Here is a 21587-nt window from a genome sequence, read left to right as displayed (position 1 = left end):
CATACAGTGCTCACATAGTGCCATACAATGCTTACATAGTGCCATACAGTGCTCACATAGTGCTCACATAGTGCCATACAGTGCTCACACAGTGCCATACACTGCTCACATAGTGAAATATAGTGCTCACATAGTGCCATACAGTGTCACATAGTGCCATACAGCGCTCACATAATGCCATACAGTACTCACATATACAAGTGCAGACAGATATTACATATTCACCACTCGAAAAGTGGGCCTGTGCACCCCCAAATGCAAGGGCTGAATTTTAGTCCCAGTCTGGCCCTGGTTGTGGGTATCCATTGAAAGTTCCAAGTAAGAAATGAGTTACATCCCTTCAACCTTCAAAAAAGATTTTCCTAAATGGATGCATAGGGAACATCATACCTTTACAACAATGGGATTCTGCTGCCCATAATTCAGAATGGCATCTGGAATACAGCATGATTAAAAAAAAAAAAAATAACACAGCATGTAGCTGTTGAGTATTGTCAAGCCTAGATGAGATAATGATGTCTATGCACTCAACCACTTAAGCTCACTACGGGAATAAGGAATATACCTAATGGAAGTGATGGCGTCCTCAGAGCTCCATATGAACACATGGCTTGGAGTGAGGAAGGAGACGGGCATGCCTTGAGGGTCATCAGAAGTCAGTAATCCAGATTGGGGAGGTAAAGTGTAACACAGCTGGCGTAATCTGTGCTATGCAAAAGAGCTCATTGTAAAGTGAGCAGGCATCTCAAAAAGTGCCAACAGATGGACACTGCAATTCGGATAAGGCCTCTTTCACACGTCCGTGTCTCCGGTACGTGTTTGGTCCTTTTCCTCACATACCGGAGACACGGGCACACGTAGACCCATTAAAATCAATGGGTCTGCGCTCACGTGCGTGTTCGACCATGGACCGTGTGTATGTGTGGAGCATACGTGTGTCCGTGTGCTCCACAAGTCAACATGTCCGTTTTTCTCCGGCATCACGGGTGTCACACGGAACGGAAACGGACCACACGGAGGTGTACTCACCTCCTCCTCACCACCTGTACTCACCTTCTCCAGCCCTCCTGTCTCTGCCGCTGCTGTCACTTGCTTCCGACCGCCACTCATTATGCTCATTGAATATTCACTTCAGTGCGGCCGGAAGCTGCAGCAGCGGGGAGTCGGCAGGACCAGAGACCGAAGATCAGCACCACGGACAGCGAAGCCAGGGACAGGTGAGTAGAAAGTTCCCATTCTCCGTGTGTTATCACGGATAATACACGGAGTACACACGTAGGCCATAAACACGGCTCATGGAGGGCAAAACACACCTCTGACACGTCTGTGAAAAACGTGCGTGGTTTTTCACGAACGTGTGAAAGAGGCCTAAAACATAGCAAGAAAAACACTGCAGAAATAACCAAAGATTAGTCATACCAGCCGCCTGTAACCAATCGGAGTAACAAGCCTACTCCTACTGTGAAGGCCTAGGTTATGAATCGTTTGTCCAGTATGATATTATATTATAATAAGATTAATCTGTATTTTCTATGTTTTATGTATTGCTTTTTACATATACCTGAATGAAATGTTGCAAGGATTGTAAACGTAAACCAACTATGCTTAGGGCTAAGTAATGAGTTTGCAGTCTCATAAATAAGTAAAGTGACATTCTTTAATGTCTTCTTCCAGTCTTGGAAAACCGGTTAGACTCATGATTAAGCAATATTCTTGAATAGACTTTCCTCTCTTCCCAGACACACCTGAATGCCTTAAAGGAATGTTGTTTTACAGGATTGTCCAAAAAGCTGTATAAAATGTTATGCTTTTGAATACACTGGCAGAAGACCTTCACTTCTCCCAAATAGAGACACATTTCTCTGTGTGGTCATTTTCCTGATTCATATACATCTGCGCAGTTCTGATTTGAAATCCAAATCCGTGACCCTGAGAGAGACCCGGAGGTCTCCCCCAACAGTTTGGCGCCCAACGTGGGGCCCCCATAAGGACACCCCGATACCTGGATACCCCGATACCTTGGACGTCACGGACCAGGACCTCCCTCCGCTCCAACAGGCCTGATCAACCTACAACATCGGTGAGTGCATATTGTGTATTCACTGCCGATACGGTTGTTCTTGGAGAGGAGGGGGTGACAGGCCTTGTGTCCCCATCGGAGTTAAAGGTACCCGATAGTGACTCGGCGGTGGTGCCCGCTGGGGGCCCAGTAGCTCGAATCCTACCCTGTGGTGTGGATTTCAATTGTCACAAGGGATCCGGAGGTCTCCCCCAACACTTGTATACAGAGTGGACCTGGAGTTCATAAGCAAAAAAAAAGTGTGTCCTCTATCTTGAATAGAAGAATTAAAAATTCAGGGTTTGTTTTTTTTCCAAGGTCTTTTATACAAGTGAACTTTAATTAATTGAATCTTTAGTTAATTAATTGTGTAGTTATTGCTATTAATGTGTCTTTTATCCTGAGGAGGGGTGAAATTAACCCAATGTGTTCTGCAATAGGACGTCCTGGAAATGTTTGTATGGAGAAGTAAAATATCTCAAAGAAGGAATCTCTGAATATTGCTGATGTGAATTTTATAAAGGAATCCTACTGCTCATGTATTAGTCAATCGTAGCAGAATGTAATCAGTAAGACAATATTTTAGCAGGATGATGGATTCTGGTATTAAGAGGAATCAGTTACAACTAATGTCTCATAAACATATTGCTTTTCATTGCAAATTACTTCCCGTAGAACAGGGGTGCACCCCATTTTTTAGTCAAAGGGCAAAATTTTAGAAACCTTATCAGGGCAGCCTCTGCGTGGTAGGCAACCTTTTTAAAAGCAAGAGACTTAAGGGGGCGGCTTCACACCCAACGACACCACTAACGAGATGTCGTTGGGGTCACAGAATTCGTGACGCTCATCCGGCCTCGTTACCGACGTTGTTGCGTGTGACACGTACAAGCAACCGCTAACGATCAAAAATACTCACCTTATCGTTGATCGTTGACACGTCGTTCATTTCCATAAAATCGTTGCTGGTTCAGGACACTGGTTGTTTGTCGTTCCTGAGGCAGCACACATCGCTACTTGTGACACCCCGGGAATGGCGAACAGCAACGTTCCTTACTTCCTACGGCAACGAGGTGGGCGTGACTTTCATGCGGCTGCTCTCCGCCCCTCCCCTTCTAATAGACGCCTGCCGTGTGACGTCGCTGTGACGCCGCACAAACCGCCCCCTTAGAAAGGAAGCTGTTCGCCTCCCACAGCGACGTCGCTAGGAACTATGTGTGACGGGTCCTAGCAATATTGTGCGCCACGGCCAGCGATGTCTCTGCGTGTATAGCCCCCTTTAATTTTCTCCTCTGAATTCAATGAAGAAATTTGCATCAAAACACCATAAAACCCATCACCTTTAGGGCTGCATTACCAACCAGCAGTGAAGATGTCAAGTGTTTGTTGATGCAGCCATTTCCATTTGGACCTTCTTCTGCAGTAGTCGAACACTTGTATGTCACAATTTGAGCATGGACTGTGATTCATGATTCGGCCATGAGTCACATCACCTTATAGACATATATGAGGCAGTGAAGTTTGGGTCAAGAGACCCACAGACGGTCCATGAATATTGGTCAGTGATCGGACACACAGATTTGTGAATGCCACATAACCCAACGTTGCATGAGTGAGAGTAAAGGGGGCTTTACACGCAACGACATCGCTAACGAGATGTCGTTGGGGTCACGGAATTTGTGACGCACATCCGGACTCGTTAGCGACATTGTTGCGTGTGAAACATACGAACGACCGCTAACGATGAAAATTACTCACCTAATGGTTGACACGTCGTTCTAATCCCAAATATCGTTGCTGCTGCAGGACGCAGGTTGTTTTTCGTTCCTGAGGCAGCACACATTGCTACGTGTGACACCCCAGGAATGAGGAACATCACCTTACCTGCGTCCTCCAGCAACGAGGTGGGCGTCACTTTCTTTCGGCTGCTCTCCGCCCCTCTGCTTCTATTGGACGGCTGCCGTGTGACGTCGCTGTGACGCCGCACAAACCGCCCCCTTAGAAAGGAGGTGGATCACCGGCCACAGCGACGTCGCTAGGCAGGTAAGTACGTGTGACAGGTCCCAGCAATGTTGTGCGCCACGGGCAGTGATTTGCCCGTGACGCACAATCGACGGGAGCGGGTGCTTTCACCAGCGACATTGCTAGCGATGTCGCTGCGTGTAAAGCAGCCTTAAGGCTTCATTCAGATGTGAAGCTTTCTTTTTTTTCTTCATGAAATAATGGACTGATTCTCATCACTGTTTAATCGATGTGTTAGTTTGCTTTTTTTTCCCATCAGTCATTATACTGTATGCAAAAAAATAAAAAATTGAAAAGCTTCAATTGAATTGTGAAAAAAGCAGACAACACAGACAGACGGTAGTGTGTGCTGCCCCTGATTTTTATGAACCTATAGACTTGTGTAGATGATTTTGAACTGTCACCAAAATAAAAAACCCAGACATGTCTCCATGCAGTTTTTTGCGGACACATGATCCACAAAAAAAACACATGTACGGTATATGTAAACTGCACCGTAGAGTATAATGGGTACGTTGTCTGTCTGTAAAAATCACAGATGGAACACATGCGTAAAAAATGCACATGTGAACGAGGCCTTATACAAGCTGTTATGGTCAATATTTTATATCTTGTATTGATTATCATTTAAATAATTTATATATCTTTCATAATTTTGTGTTTTGCATATGGTTTTTGGAAGTGTTAAGGCCCCGTCACACTAAGCAACATCGCTAGCAACATCGCTGCTAACGAACAACTTTTGTGACGTTGCTAGCGATGTTGCTTAGTGTGACATCCAGCAACAACCTGGCCCCTGCTGTGAGGTCGTTGGTTGTTGCTGAATGTCCTGGGCCATTTTTTAGTTGTTGCTGTCCCGCTGTGAAGCACAGATCGCTGTGTGTGACAGCGAGACAGCAACAACTAAATGTGCAGGCAGCAGGAGCCGGCTTCTGCAGAGGCTGGTAACCAATGTAAACATCGGGTAACCAAGAAGCCCTGTCCTTGGTTACCCGATATTTACCTTTGATACCAGCCTCCTCCGCTCTCACTGCCTGTGCTGCCGGCTCCTGCTCTGTGCACATGTAGCTGCAGCACACATCGGGTTAATTAACCCGATGTGTGCTGTAACTAGGAGAGCAAGGAGCCAGCGCTAAGCAGTGTGCACTGCTCCCTGCTCTGTGCACATTTAGCTGCAGCACACATCGGGTAATTAACCCGATGTGTGCTGTAACTAGGAGAGCAGGGAGCCAGCGCTCAGTGTGCGCTGCTCCCTGCTCTCTGCACGTGCGGTGGTAACCAAGGTAAATATCGTGTTGGTTACCCGATATTTACCTTAGTTACCAAGCGCAGCATCTTCCACGCGGCGCTGGGGGCTGGTCACTGGTTGCTGGTGAGCTCACCAGCAACTTGTGTAGCGACGCTCCAGCGATCCCTGCCAGGTCAGGTTGCTGGTGGGATCGCTGGAGCGTCGCAGTGTGACATCTCACCAGCAACCTCCTAGCAACTTACCAGCGATCTCTATCGTTGTTGGGATCGCTGGTAAGTTGCTTAGTGTGACTGGACCTTTATTCAGAAACCTGTACACAGCGTATTTTAGTCCTATTTGTATTAATACATTTTATGTCTAACTATCAGACAGGCTAAATCCTTAGTTAAACTTTTTCAGCAGAATCTATAGGCTTCTTGTTGTGAAACCTATATGCTTTTAGATAAGGACTGAGCCATCCCATTCTTCTGTGGCTGTCATAAATACTTGCCTGCTGCAACCAAAGATGAGACAAGACTGCTACACTTAGGCTAGGTTCGCACACTGCGTCTTTTTGACGCTGCGTTTTTGTGCGTTTTTGGCCGCTAAAAACGCACCTGCGTCAAAAAAACGCATCAAAAATCATGCGTTTTTGCCGCGATTTGGTGCGTTTTTGGCTGCGTTTTGCTGCGTTTTTGATCTCTGCGTTTTGCTGCGTTTTTCAAATGCATTGCATGGGCGGAAAACGCAGAAAAACGCAGGAAATAACTGACATGTCCATTTTTTTTTTTAACTCAAAAACGCAGGTAAAAAAAACAGATGTGTGCGGACAGCAAAAATGAAAACTCATAGACTTTGCTGGGGAAGCAAAGTCCTGCAGTTTTGAGGCCAAAAATGCACCCGAAAAACGCGCAAAAACGCCGCGAAAAATGCACTGTGCGCACATAGCCTAACAGACACTGGTTGTGTGTTCTTGTCTCCGATGCATCGCTATTAATTTGACCAACATTGGCAGATCTGGAGATCCCTTGAATCTCACCCCAAAGTAGCTCCCAGGAAAGGGGTTTCCACGACAAAGTGTAGCTGAGTGTGCATGATTTTTTTGGGGTTTTTTTTTTCTTCATAGGGAGATGGGTAATGGTAACTTTAACTTGTCTCTCTTTAAAGTAAACCAACCACCATGATTTTACCATATGCAGTAAAGACAGTGACATACTAGCACTAGCATGGCGATTAAAATCATACCGTCACTTTTCAGACTGGATCTTCAATTGCAGAAAATCCTTAATAGAGGTACAGAAGTTGGTTCATTCCTTTATTGACGTGTGCAGCGGGGAGGGCTTCTGTGGGTCAGATACTATGTGTAAATTGCTCCTCTGGCATCCTTCTGGCTTGCCCCTTTTCTTCATTTATATTTCATTGGTACAGTAATGATGTCTTCATTAAAATGGCACCGTAGTCAGTGTATGCGTGTACCATGATCTCCAGCGCCATTTTATTGAAGACAGTGTGGAGAAAACGCATGAGTGGCTTCGACGCATGCGCAGATTTAATTTTTTTTTTCATCTGCACATGAGACAATGCTGCTCATAGTCTTCTTTACAGTGTTTTCAATAAACTCCAGGGCCATTTTACTGAAGACATCATTAGCGTACCATTGCCAATGCAGCACGAAATTTGAATGAAGAAAAGAGGCGAGCCAGTAAGACATCAGAAGAGGAAATTGCACAGAGGACCCGAGCCACAAAGGTTGCACACGTCATTCAATGAATGCACCAACGTCTAGAACTTTATCAAATTTTTTTATGCAATCAAAGATCCAATCAGAAAAGTGAAGGTATGATTTTACTCACCATGCTAGTGCCTTTACTTTATATGGGAAAATCCCCTATGTACTCCAACCCAGCAGCATTCATATCTGTCTGACCAACTTCCCTCCCTTACCAGCCCTATATATAATGCTATTCACTAATATGAATGTCATATATTGTCATATCATGTATGATAACATGATTTCCACAAGTCAGCATCACCACCAGCTCCTGGAAATCTCTTGAATGCATGCGGTTCATTTAACCCACATCAGTGAGCCTTTGAAGCAGGGTGGATACTTCCCGGCTTCATTTGGCACACTGTGTGACCAGAAGTTTAGAAAACCTGTATGTCAGCCGTCTTCTGAACTTCCAGTCATGCGCAGTACGCTTATTGAAGCTGGGAAACATGCACCCTGCTTCTGAGGCACACTGACACGGCCAAAATGAGCCGCTCGCATGCGCGAGATTACCATTAGCTGGGGTGACACTGGCTTGTGGAAATCATGTTATTACGCCCACAGGGACATCATACATGGAAAGAGGCCGACTAGTCTAGGGAAATAACGCCCCTTTGACTAATCAAGGCCCTAATTAGCATAGGGACAGAATTAGAACAGCATTAGCATTGAATAGCATTAGACAGGGCTGGTTAGGCAGGGAATTTGGGCAGACAGGTATGAATGCTGCTGGGTTGGAGGGCAGAGGGGACCTGACAGGTTACTTTTAAGAACTATGGGTTGTCACATAGAGCACCAACTGTGCCATCATTTGCCTTCAGCCTGCTCTTATCTAATACATGTATATATTTAGTGTCCCCCCTGTAGCAATTACCATTTAGAACTTCTAATTCCTGTGTTTTTCAATTCATTTCTCTCTTCTGCCAAAAAAATGGAGATATGGGTCCCATTTGGAACGTGGATCCATTACATAGGAAATTGCAAATGTAAGCATTGACTATAATGGGGACTGTCTTGTATCCGTTATGTGTCTGTTTTTTAAATGCAACAAAATAGAGATCCGTGTTCCACATGAGTTGTTTCTCTGTTCCCAGAATAGAACAGAGAACGGATCTGAAAAAAAACACAGAACCTGGCATGTGAACATTTTAGATGCTTTAGTGCTTTTTTCAATGCAAAATACTGTACCTCTGCAAGCATGTCATGGAGTTCCCCTTCAGTTGGGCAACACCCTAAGGACCTTATGATTGTCCCAATCTCCCTGTAAAATACAACATTCCAGCAGTTGAGATTTATTCCTTCCACAGATGGAAAAAAAAACAAAAAAAAAACAGCAATTCTAGTGTTTACTGTGCGGAGAACATAATTTTATAGTTTAGGTTGGACAATGCTGTGTCTGCCTTTTTTCTTTATAATTTTAATATAATAAAATATTTTTTCATTAAACACAATTCCTTTCAAAACACTCCAAGTACTCGTAGTGATAAAGCTGATTTTCCTCAGACACCCATCACCAGCTATGCATTTACCCTGCAGCAGCAACTGCATTGTATATTACATGGCGGCCATCTAGATCAATGACCATCAACGTAATAGAAATATGGCTTCAGAAAGGGATCCACCGCCTTCCACAGAACAGAAATAGGGGCCTTTATGATCCCACTATGAAAGTATTCAATCCTCACCAAAATCGGCACGCATTTAATTCAGGATTAAAACCACCTTACCTGACATCTACAGTTTTGTTGCTTTCATGGTCAAAAACTTCAAATGCTTCTGTAATTCTTTTTTGGAGATCGGACACAAGAGCCTCTGTAAATGACAAGCAAAAGGCAATATAAAACTATACTTAATAATGGAATATACAAAATTGTGAGTTTGTCTAAAGAGAAACGCATATGGATCAAGAATCATTTCATACATGATTGTTGATCCATATGCGTTTCTCCTCATCTCAATATAATGTTTGTTTTTGTAAGAAAGCTGCAAAACCATTCAACAGCCGATGATCCTGGCCCACTATATCCTCTTATTCGTGCTGCTGATCTCTGTGAGAGCCTTATGTAGTATTTCGTGAGGTTCTCATACATCCATACAGGCATTCAATAATTATAGATTTGAAATAACATCTATAATTTTCTGGATATATTAGATAGACATCTCAGCATTTTTGTAGTTAACGTAGTCAGTTTGTCAAGTAGAAGACACTGTCCATGTTTTTAGTATCAAACTTTGAATATCACCAGTAAATGATGTAGCAAAATCGCCACTGCTTCGCCATTAGGCATAGCTCACTGCCCGACGCGTTTCTCCTCCTGGACCAACAATTGAACGGAGGTTCATCAGGGGCTGTTCAGGGCTCAGTTGTGCAGATGCCAGAATTATAATAGTGCCAAAATTAGTGATTCAGTCCTTCAATAAGGTAATGTTGTTCTCATCAAGATAAAGTATTGTCTGGGGCTGCATGTTCTTATTTAGGCCATGAGTACATAATTCCTCAGTGAGGTGTTATTGTCAGTCAGATATCCCACTGCATAGGTCTAGAGGCCGGCCGCACGTCAATGGTGCAAGGGTAATGGCGCCATGGCCTAAATAAGAACATGCAGCCCCAGACAATACTTTATCTTGATGAGAACAACATTACCTTATTGAAGGACTGAATCACTAATTTTGGCACTATTATAATTCTGGCATCTGCGCAACTGAGCAAAAACCGAAAATTCCTTTTACCTAAAATCACAATATTTATTGAACATATATGCCACAAACAGAGTACATACAAACATAAAGTTGGATTAAATTATCATTGACAAGAAAGGCGAGAAAACTTTTCCCTTCCTCACCCTTCCTTACAAACGGAGGTCGGCGTTCTAATTGGTAATAACGCCCCCGTTCCACGTCGACTGATGTCCTATCCTGACCCTCCACTCACTTTCAAAAGGACATAGAGTGTGTCTAAATAGCAGTGGGTAAGGTGTAACACCAAAGAAAACAGCCCACAAGATTATGAACACACATTAAATTGTGCAGAGGAGAGATGTCCGTCACTAATCATCTGTCATAAACTAGTGGGGATCGGTCAGACTATGTCATCCAGTCGACATGCAATAAAATTACAGATACATTATTGACTTAAGCTGTTATTTGTCCAGGATTTACCCTACGCGTTTCGCCCCATAATTAGGAAAAAAGGGGCTCATCAGGGGTATAACAGCATGGATCCTTGAAACATACAGCTTCAGACCATTATAAACTTGGACCGTTAGATACTATGATACGTCCACCAAAGAACAGTGATAAAATCACCACTTCATGCACCTGATAAAAAGGTTGCCAACCATACAGTCTGAATAGGGTTCAGGCCAAATTGCCACCACAGACAGTATCCACACGTCCAGACAGTATGTCACATGAAATAAGCAACCCAGGTTTTCAGAGGACAACAATATTATAAGCAGAGTCCTAGGATAGCATTAAAGCCCTCTGAATAGTATCATGGAAACAGTCCCCAGGTAACGATGTGTACTCCATCTGGGTGTTCATTTGAACTTTATCTGCGCAACTGAGCCCTGAACAGCCCCTGATGAACCTCCGTTCAATTGTTGGTCCAGGAGGAGAAACGCGTCGGGCAGTGAGCTATGCCTAATGGCGAAGCAGTGGCGATTTTGCTACATCATTTACTGGTGATATTCAAAGTTTGATACTAAAAACATGGACAGTGTCTTCTACTTGACAAACTGACTACGTTAACTACAAAAATGCTGAGATGTCTATCTAATATATCCAGAAAATTATAGATGTTATTTCAAATATATAATTCTTGAATGCCTGTATGGATGTATGAGAACCTCACGAAATACTACATAAGGCTCTCACAGAGATCAGCAGCACGAATAAGATTGTCAGTACAGGGTTAGAAGGGTCAGTCCACGTTGAGCAGGGGCGCCACTACGTTTATTTGTGTAGGGTGCCAACCCCTGCGGTCAGGAAGGGTTAAAATAGGGAATTTGCCCGGAATCCCCCCTGTAACCGTGATTTAATGTATCAAACCCACTCTGTTTTTAAATTTGCACTTGGTTTATAGAATAAAGCATTGAATTTTATGGTGGGGTTTGATTTTTTGAGGTGTACTTGGTTTAAAGACCCCCCTAAACATTTCTAAGGTTTCTAGGTGAACCACTATATCCTCCTAAAAGTATAAGGTACTCCAGGATCAAACATCGCACCTACAAATCCCTCCACGGGCATTTAGAGCGGCTCTCTGCTGCGCCGACCGGCTGTTCACCTCTAACGCACGCGCAGTGAGTTTTTTTCCCACAGTTTTGAACTTTCAGTACCTTTTCACGCAGGCGCATTCGCACTATGTTCTCCCCAAAGGCTTTTTCTATTATAAAAAGACAGCCCTTTCTTTCAGCCACACGGAAAGTTTTTACTTCTTTTTAATTCCTTACAATTTTTATATGCTTTCACTCTTATCATAATTCATAAGATAATCACTGGATGTGTATGATATCTCACCCTGGCCACTTAATACGAAGTATGCCTAAGCCCGGGAGACTTCACTGTCACTGTTAGGCTATGTGCGCACATTGCGTCCTGACCAGTGCGGAAAAGAACGCACCCTCTGGCAGACGTGACGCTGCGTGTTGACAAAAAGAATGCATCCAAAACGCATGTATTTTGGATGCATTTTGCATGCATTTTACATGCGTTTTGGATGTATTTTTATCAGTGCGTTTCCCCAGCAATTCAGCTCTGGTACATGTCCGCTGACAGCAGACACAGACAGAGTCGGGCGATGAGAATGAACTCAGATGAACTGAACCCGACTTCATTGTCATCCCGCGGCTCTGTCTCTGTGTGCTGTCATGAACTGAGATGAACCTCCGAGGTCAGTGCCAGGACACAGGAGTCCACAGCAATGACGTCAGAGCTTCACCTGAGTTCACTAACAACGCGCGGCATCGTGTGGCAGCCTGATTTGCGGTCACACTTGAAGGACTCATCTGTGATCACAAATCCCCTGAGTGACTGCAGTGAGCCGCGCGATCAGCTGTGCTTTCACTCAGGTTACTCGCGGCCACAGCTGCAGTCCTCCACCTGAGAGTGGTGGCTGCGAGTAACCTCAATGACAGCACAGCTGATCGCACGACTCACTTCAGTTGCTGCATAGAGCTCACAGGAGCGGCGGTGTTCTACTGCCGCTCCTATCAGCTTCATGTAGCAGAGCTAAAAGCGTCGTGGGACCTTGCGTGGATTACGTCGGACCTGGAGGTGTTTTTGAGGGATTAACAAAGTGGTGAAAGAGGGTTTTTTTTTGTCTTTCATTACAAATAAAGGATTTTTTGGATGTGTGTGTTTATTTTCTTTAACTTACAGGTTAATCAAGGAAGGTATTTCGGGGAGACGCCTGCCATGATTAACCTAGGACTTAGTGGCAGCTATGGGCTGCTGCCATTAACTCCTTATTACCCTGATTGCCACCGCACCAAGGCAATTCAGGATGAGCCGGGTAGAGTCCCGGGGCTGTCGCATCTAATGGATGCGGCAATTCCGGGCGGCTACTGGCTGATATTGTTAGGCTGGGGGCTCCCCATAAAGTGGAGCTCCCCATCCTGAGAATACCAGCCTTCAGTCGTGTGGCTTTACCCTGGCTGGTATCCAAATTGGGGAGAACCGCACGTCCTTTTTTTTTAATTATTTATTTATTTTTTTAACTGTTCGATTTAGACACGCCCACCGGCGGCTGTGATTGGTTGCAGTGAGACAGCTGTCACTCAGCGTGGGGGGTGTCTGACTGAAACCAATCATAGGCACCGGTGGGCGGAGGAAGCAGTGAATACGTGATGGATTAATGAGCGGTCGGCATATTCAAAAGACGAGAAGCCACCGGAGCAGTGTGACAGCCGTGCAGCACCGCGCCGGTTATGGTGGATCGGTGAGTATGAGAGAGGGGGTGGGAGGGAGAGACCGACATGGACAGAGAGAGATATAGAGACAGAGAGAGACCGAAAGACCTGCGTTTATTATGTCAAAAACATATGCAGACCGCTAGTAAAAAGCAAGTGAAACGCATTCTTTCTTGAAAAATATAAGTTTAGACATTTTTCATTGACTTCAATGTTATTAAAACGCTGCGAAAATGGCAAAAACAATTGACATGCTGCTTCTTCAAACGCAGGCATTTGACAAATTTTCCACAACTAAAATGCAACGTTTCTAAATGCATCGTGCGCACAAGAAAGCCCTATTTTCCATAGACTTTGCCTGGAAATCAAAACGCATGCAATTTTGCATTAAAGTGCTGCAGCTCAAAACGCTGCTGAAACGCATGAAAAAAAGCAACGTGCGCACATAGCCTTAATGCGTTTTGGTATAGAGCAGAGGTCTAACCTACAATTTCAATTCCATTAGGTCACAGTGATCTTTTAGTTCGAGTCCCCTCTCTCCTTTTTACATTTTTTTCTTTGCACTTCAGATAATATATTTCTCACACAAACATTTCACACCTTTTCAACCATCTATCTTCTTTAGGAACTTCATTGCATCATATCACATATGTAAACATTTACCCCCCTTATTTTCCCCTTTCCCCCCTCCTTTTTTTAATTGCAACTTTATTCACTGTTTCACTGCTCCACGTGGCACTGAGTCACAGCCATGAGTCACGGGAGCTGATGACGCGTTAAATGCATATGTGGCAGATGTGGATTTCTATATATAAGCCTTGCATGGCTGATACTGATGTATGATTCCCCTTATCCTGAAGAAGGAGACAGATATATCTCTGAAACACGTACACTTATGAAAATAAAGGGATTTATTTAAATCTTCTGGATTCTGTGGTTTTAGCGCGGCTTATACCCGTATTCCTCTCCCCGTTTATGATGCAACAGCACCCAGCTTTCCTGTATTCTGATACCCATGTTTTCCTCAGCACCCAGCTTTCCCATGCTCTAATATCCCTCAGCACCCAGCTTTCCTATATCTTGATATCCATCTTGTCCACAACAGCCAGCTTTCCCATGCTCTGCCATACATCTTTCTCTTAGTACTCAACTTTCCCATGTTTTGCTATACATCTTTCCCTCAGCACCCAGCCAGCTTTCCCATGCTCTGATATCAAGGCCAAGCTGCGTGCTTAGGGATAGATGTATAGCAGAGCATTGGGAAGCTGGTGCTGAGGACAAGATGATATCAGAACATGGAAAGCTGGGTGCTGAGGGAAAGAGGGATATCGGAGCATGGGCAAGCTGGGTGCTAAGGCCTCTGCTACACTTACGTGACAAAACGTAACGTTTTTGTCACGTACGTGTTAAAGGGGTGGTTTGTTCCCCGTGTGCCGTTTTTGTGGCACATACGTGTTCTCCGTGTGTTATGCATTATAACACACGGAGAACGGAAAGTCCCGCCTACCTGCATCATCCGGCGCTGTCTGTGGTGCTGAATGACAGCGTCCAGCCAAAGCCACGCCCCACTGACGCTGCGTGCGGTCCCCAGTGAAGAAGAAGCATTGTTCAATTCACTGGGGGACGGATGCAGGGGACAGCCGCGGCAGAGACTGCAGGTATGGTGGAGGTGAGTATGTGTTTTTATTATTTTTACACTGACACGTGTCTTTCTCTGGCGCGTGTCACACAGGCCCGCATCCATACTACATCCGTGCGGTACGGGTGCGGGCCGTGTGACACCCGTGCTGCTGAAGCAACACGGACATGTCAGCGGTTATAAAAAACGGACACACGTAAGTACGGAACGGACACACGTTCCGTTCCTGAATACTTACGTGTGTCCAAAACAATAACAATACATAGGACCACGTGGGCCCGTGTCTCCGGTACGTGAAAAAAAAGGCCCACACGTACTGGAGGCACAGATGTGTGTCGCAGGCCTAAGGCCTCTGCCACACTTACATGAGAAAACGTAACGTTTTTGTCACGTACGTTTTAAAGGGGTGGTTTGTTCCCTGCGTGCCGTTTTTGTGGCACGTACGTGTTCTCCTTGTGTTATACGTTATAACACACGGAGAACGGAAAGTCCCGCCTACCTGCATCATCCGGCGCTGTCTGCGGTGCTGAATGACAGCGTCCGGCCAAAGCCACGCCCCGCTGACGCTGCTTCCGGCCCCCAGTGAAGGAGAAGCGTTGTTCAAATTCACTGGGGGACGAATGCAGGGGACAGCCGCGGCAGAGACTGCAGGTATGGTGGAGGTGAGTATGTGTTTTTATTTCTTTTACACTGACACGTGTTTTTCTCCGGCGCGTGTCAGGCGCGTGTCACACGGGCCCGCATCCACACTACATCCGTGTGGTACGGGTGCGGGCCGTGTGACACCCGTGCTGCTGGAGCAACACGGACATGTCAGTGGTTTTAAAAAACGGACAGATGTAAGTACGGAATGGACACACGTTCCGTTCCTGAATAGTTACGTGTGTCCAAAACAATAACAATACATAGGAACACGTGGGCCCGTGTCTCTGGTACGTGAAAAAAAAGGCACACACGTACTGGAGGCACGGATGTGTGTCGCAGGCCTAAGGCCTCCGTCACACTCACGCTGTCATTCAGCACCGCAGACAGCGCCGGATGATGCAGGTAGGCGGGACTTTCCGTTCTCCATGTGTTAGAATGTATAACACAAGGAGAACACGGACGTGCCACAAAAACGGCACGCGGGGAACAAACCACCCCTTTAACACGTACGTGACAAAAACGTTACGTTTTGTCACATAAGTGTGGCAGAGGCATAAGAGAAAGAGCCAAGTGTCAGCGTAATTATCCTGTACCTCAAGGGGGTGAGGAACGGGGGGCTCAGGTCAAAGGTTTGCACTGGGCCCATCAAACTCTAGTGACACTACTGATCAGCAATATGACATTGTGGTGTCTGACACCCCCACTGATCAGCAATATGACATTGTGGTGTCTGACACCCCCACTGATCAGCTGAAATCTGATATGGCACTAGCAAGATACAAGAGATGGGCCAGGTGGAGTATCACAGCTGCATGCATTGTTTGGTTGTTGCTGCAGGACATTGTATTCACTGGCGTAGGATATAGGGTGCATGAACCAGCATCGGTTACTAAACAATATACACAGCTGCAGTGCTCATCCCCACACAGTTTTTTATATGCAGCTTATTCATACCATACTCTCCTGCTGGCACTCACCTGGATCCAGCATCTGATGCTTGCGCTGACAAAGGAAGAGACACATCTATAACCAATACACACAAAGCACTCATCATCCACTGCAGTCCTCTGGGTCATAGGACTAGAAAGTAGTTATCCCGGATATAAATAACTGCACAAATCTGGTGCAATATGAAGGAGCATGCTGTCATTATGCACGGCGCAGATCGCACTAATGCCTCCGGCTGCGCTCTCCTACCTGCTGCCTCCTTCTCTTCCGCCATGACTGTTGTGCTTAGTTTCCATGGCGACGCGTCCTGCTCCTGAGCACGCGGCGGAAAGAGGAGTCCTGCACCGAAAACCTGGGGGCGCGCTGTGCTCTGTAGGTGCCTGCCCTGTGCTCTGTAGGTGCCTGCCCTGTGCTCTGTAGGTGCCTGCCCTGTGCTCTGTAGGTGCCTGCCCTGTGCTCTGTAGGTGCCTGCCCTATGCTCTGTAGGTGCCTGCCCTATGCTCTGTAGGTGCCTGCCCTATGCTCTGTAGGTGCCTACCCTGTGCTCTATAGGTGACTGCCCTGTGCTCTGTAGGTGACTGCCCTGTGCTCTGTAGGTGACTGCCCTGTGCTCTGTAGGTGCCTGCCCTGTGCTCTGTAGGTGCCTGCTCTGTAGGTGCCTGCCCTGTGCTCTGTAGGTGACTGCCCTGTGCTCTGTAGGTGCCTGCCCTGTGCTCTGTAGGTGCCTGCTCTGTAGGTGCCTGCCCTGTGCTCTGTAGGTGCCTGCTCTGTAGGTGCCTGCCCTGTGCTCTGTAGGTGCCTGCTCTGTAGGTGCCTGCCCTGTGCTCTGTAGGTGCCTGCCCTGTGCTCTGTAGGTGCCTGCCCTGTGCTCTGTAGGTGCCTGCCCTATGCTCTGTAGGTGCCTACCCTGTGCTCTATAGGTGACTGCCCTGTGCTCTGTAGGTGCCTACCCTGTGCTCTGTAGGTGCCTGCCCTGTGCTCTGTAGGTGCCTGCCCTGTGCTCTGTAGGTGCCTGCCCTGTGCTCTGTAGGTGCCTACCCTGTGCTCTGTAAGTGACTGCCCTATGCTCTGTAGGTGCCTGCCCTGTGCTCTGTAGGTGCCTGCCCTATGCTCTGTAGGTGCCTACCCTGTGCTCTATAGGTGACTGCCCTGTGCTCTGTAGGTGACTGCCCTGTGCCCAGTAGGTGCCTGCCCTGTGCTCTGTAGGTGACTGCCCTGTGCTCTGTAGGTGCCTGCCCTGTGCTCTGTAGGTGCCTGCTCTGTAGGTGCCTGCCCTGTGCTCTGTAGGTGCCTGCTCTGTAGGTGCCTGCCCTGTGCTCTGTAGGTGCCTGCCCTGTGCTCTGTAGGTGCCTGCCCTGTGCTCTGTAGGTGCCTGCCCTATGCTCTGTAGGTGCCTACCCTGTGCTCTATAGGTGACTGCCCTGTGCTCTGTAGGTGACTGCCCTGTGCCCAGTAGGTGCCTGCCCTGTGCTCTGTAGGTGACTGCCCTGTGCTCTGTAGGTGCCTGCCCTGTGCTCTGTAGGTGCCTGCTCTGTAGGTGCCTGCCCTGTGCTCTGTAGGTGCCTGCTCTGTAGGTGCCTGCCCTGTGCTCTGTAGGTGCCTGCCCTGTGCTCTGTAGGTGCCTGCCCTGTGCTCTGTAGGTGCCTACCCTGTGCTCTGTAGGTGCCTGCCCTGTGCTCTGTAGGTGCCTACCCTGTGCTCTGTAGGTGACTGCCCTGTGCTCTGTAGGTGCCTACCCTGTGCTCTGTAGGTGACTGCCCTGTGCTCTGTAGGTGCCTGCCCTGTGCTCTGTAGGTGCCTGCCCTGTGCTCTGTAGGTGCCTGCTCTGTAGGTGCCTGCCCTGTGCTCTGTAGGTGCCTGCCCTGTGCTCTGTAGGTGCCTACCCTGTGCTCTGTAGGTGCCTGCCCTGTGCTCTGTAGGTGCCTGCCCTGTGCTCTGTAGGTGCCTACCCTGTGCTCTGTAAGTGACTGCCCTATGCTCTGTAGGTGCCTGCCCTGTGCTCTGTAGGTGCCTGCCCTATGCTCTGTAGGTGCCTACCCTGTGCTCTATAGGTGACTGCCCTGTGCTCTGTAGGTGACTGCCCTGTGCCCAGTAGGTGCCTGCCCTGTGCTCTGTAGGTGACTGCCCTGTGCTCTGTAGGTGCCTGCCCTGTGCTCTGTAGGTGCCTGCTCTGTAGGTGCCTGCCCTGTGCTCTGTAGGTGCCTGCTCTGTAGGTGCCTGCCCTGTGCTCTGTAGGTGCCTGCCCTGTGCTCTGTAGGTGCCTGCCCTGTGCTCTGTAGGTGACTGCCCTGTGCTCTGTAGGTGCCTGCCCTATGCTCTGTAGGTGCCTACCCTGTGCTCTATAGGTGACTGCCCTGTGCTCTGTAGGTGCCTACCCTGTGCTCTGTAGGTGCCTGCCCTGTGCTCTGTAGGTGCCTGCCCTGTGCTCTGTAGGTGCCTGCCCTGTGCTCTGTAGGTGCCTACCCTGTGCTCTGTAAGTGACTGCCCTATGCTCTGTAGGTGCCTGCCCTGTGCTCTGTAGGTGCCTGCCCTATGCTCTGTAGGTGCCTACCCTGTGCTCTATAGGTGACTGCCCTGTGCTCTGTAGGTGACTGCCCTGTGCCCAGTAGGTGCCTGCCCTGTGCTCTGTAGGTGACTGCCCTGTGCTCTGTAGGTGCCTGCCCTGTGCTCTGTAGGTGCCTGCTCTGTAGGTGCCTGCCCTGTGCTCTGTAGGTGCCTGCTCTGTAGGTGCCTGCCCTGTGCTCTGTAGGTGCCTGCCCTGTGCTCTGTAGGTGCCTGCCCTGTGCTCTGTAGGTGCCTGCCCTATGCTCTGTAGGTGCCTACCCTGTGCTCTATAGGTGACTGCCCTGTGCTCTGTAGGTGACTGCCCTGTGCCCAGTAGGTGCCTGCCCTGTGCTCTGTAGGTGACTGCCCTGTGCTCTGTAGGTGCCTGCCCTGTGCTCTGTAGGTGCCTGCTCTGTAGGTGCCTGCCCTGTGCTCTGTAGGTGCCTGCTCTGTAGGTGCCTGCCCTGTGCTCTGTAGGTGCCTGCCCTGTGCTCTGTAGGTGCCTGCCCTGTGCTCTGTAGGTGCCTACCCTGTGCTCTGTAGGTGCCTGCCCTGTGCTCTGTAGGTGCCTACCCTGTGCTCTGTAGGTGACTGCCCTGTGCTCTGTAGGTGCCTACCCTGTGCTCTGTAGGTGACTGCCCTGTGCTCTGTAGGTGCCTGCCCTGTGCTCTGTAGGTGCCTGCCCTGTGCTCTGTAGGTGCCTGCTCTGTAGGTGCCTGCCCTGTGCTCTGTAGGTGCCTGCCCTGTGCTCTGTAGGTGCCTACCCTGTGCTCTGTAGGTGCCTGCCCTGTGCTCTGTAGGTGCCTGCCCTGTGCTCTGTAGGTGCCTGCCCTGTGCTCTGTAAGTGACTGCCCTATGCTCTGTAGGTGCCTGCCCTGTGCTCTGTAGGTGCCTGCCCTATGCTCTGTAGGTGCCTACCCTGTGCTCTATAGGTGACTGCCCTGTGCTCTGTAGGTGACTGCCCTGTGCCCAGTAGGTGCCTGCCCTGTGCTCTGTAGGTGACTGCCCTGTGCTCTGTAGGTGCCTGCCCTGTGCTCTGTAGGTGCCTGCTCTGTAGGTGCCTGCCCTGTGCTCTGTAGGTGCCTGCTCTGTAGGTGCCTGCCCTGTGCTCTGTAGGTGCCTGCCCTGTGCTCTGTAGGTGCCTACCCTGTGCTCTGTAGGTGCCTGCCCTGTGCTCTGTAGGTGCCTGCCCTGTGCTCTGTAAGTGCCTGCTCTGTAGGTGCCTGCCCTGTGCTCTGTAGGTGCCTGCCCTGTGCTCTGTAGGTGCCTACCCTGTGCTCTGTAGGTGCCTGCCCTGTGCTCTGTAGGTGACTGCCCTGTGCTCTGTAGGTGCCTACCCTGTGCTCTGTAAGTGACTGCCCTGTGCTCTGTAGGTGCCTACCCTGTGCTCTGTAGGTGCCTGCCCTGTGCTCTGTAGGTGCCTGCCCTGTGCTCTGTAGGTGCCTACCCTGTGCTCTGTAGGTGACTGCCCTGTGCTCTGTAGGTGCCTGCCCTGTGCTCTGTAGGTGCCTGCTCTGTGCTCTGTAGGTGCCTGCCCTGTGCTCTGTAGGTGCCTGCCCTGTGCTCTGTAGGTGCCTACCCTGTGCTCTGTAGGTGACTGCCCTGTGCTCTGTAGGTGCCTGCTCTGTGCTCTGTAGGTGCCTGCCCTGTGCTCTGTAGGTGCCTGCCCTGTGCTCTGTAGGTGCCTGACCTGTGCTCTGTAGGTGACTGCCCTGTGCTCTGTAGGTGCCTGCCCTATGCTCTGTAGGTGCCTACCCTGTGCTCTATAGGTGACTGCCCTGTGCTCTGTAGGTGACTGCCCTGTGCCCAGTAGGTGCCTGCCCTGTGCTCTGTAGGTGACTGCCCTGTGCTCTGTAGGTGCCTGCCCTGTGCTCTGTAGGTGCCTGCTCTGTAGGTGCCTGCCCTGTGCTCTGTAGGTGCCTGCTCTGTAGGTGCCTGCCCTGTGCTCTGTAGGTGCCTGCCCTGTGCTCTGTAGGTGCCTACCCTGTGCTCTGTAGGTGCCTGCCCTGTGCTCTGTAGGTGCCTACCCTGTGCTCTGTAGGTGACTGCCCTGTGCTCTGTAGGTGCCTACCCTGTGCTCTGTAGGTGACTGTCCTGTGCTCTGTAGGTGCCTGCCCTGTGCTCTGTAGGTGCCTGCCCTGTGCTCTGTAGGTGACTGCCCTGTGCTCTGTAGGTGCCTGCCCTGTGCTCTGTAGGTGCCTGCTCTGTAGGTGCCTGCCCTGTGCTCTGTAGGTGCCTGCCCTGTGCTCTGTAGGTGCCTACCCTGTGCTCTGTAGGTGCCTGCCCTGTGCTCTGTAGGTGCCTACCCTGTGCTCTGTAGGTGACTGCCCTGTGCTCTGTAGGTGCCTACCCTGTGCTCTGTAAGTGACTGCCCTGTGCTCTGTAGGTGCCTACCCTGTGCTCTGTAGGTGCCTGCCCTGTGCTCTGTAGGTGCCTACCCTGTGCTCTGTAGGTGCCTGCCCTGTGCTCTGTAGGTGCCTACCCTGTGCTCTGTAGGTGACTGCCCTGTGCTCTGTAGGTGCCTGCCCTGTGCTCTGTAGGTGCCTGCCCTGTGCTCTGTAGGTGCCTGCTCTGTGCTCTGTAGGTGCCTGCCCTGTGCTCTGTAGGTGCCTGCCCTGTGCTCTGTAGGTGCCTGCCCTGTGCTCTGTAGGTGCCTACCCTGTGCTCTGTAGGTGACTGCCCTGTGCTCTGTAGGTGCCTGCTCTGTGCTCTGTAGGTGCCTGCCCTGTGCTCTGTAGGTGCCTGACCTGTGCTCTGTAGGTGCCTGACCTGTGCTCTGTAGGTGACTGACCTGTGCTCTGTAGGTGACTGCCCTGTGCTCTGTA

The 21587-nt window shown here is 48.9% G+C and overlaps 1 protein-coding gene across 2 annotated transcripts in view; it reads right to left on the bottom strand.

Moving 5' to 3' along the window:
- Window positions 1-16508, bottom strand: part of DRC8 (dynein regulatory complex subunit 8) — a 46926-nt gene extending 30418 nt beyond the window's left edge. Inside the window, exons 1-3 of one of the 2 annotated variants that reach the window (XM_075339601.1) lie at window positions 16468-16508; window positions 8805-8889; window positions 8266-8338 (exon numbers count right to left, since the gene is read on the bottom strand). In XM_075339601.1, the coding sequence (XP_075195716.1) occupies window positions 8266-8338; window positions 8805-8889; window positions 16468-16492 (183 nt within the window). In that variant the 5' untranslated portion in view covers window positions 16493-16508. Of the gene's footprint in view, window positions 1-8265; window positions 8339-8804; window positions 8890-16247; window positions 16325-16467 lie in introns of those variants that run through there. The other variant, XM_075339600.1, reaches the window with a different exon arrangement.
- Between the last annotated feature and the right edge of the window lie 5079 nt (window positions 16509-21587).

This window comes from Anomaloglossus baeobatrachus, chromosome 3 (genome assembly GCF_048569485.1).
Source record: "Anomaloglossus baeobatrachus isolate aAnoBae1 chromosome 3, aAnoBae1.hap1, whole genome shotgun sequence".
NCBI classification, from domain to species: domain Eukaryota; kingdom Metazoa; phylum Chordata; class Amphibia; order Anura; family Aromobatidae; genus Anomaloglossus; species Anomaloglossus baeobatrachus.
This window is presented reverse-complemented; position numbering and strand designations above follow the sequence as displayed.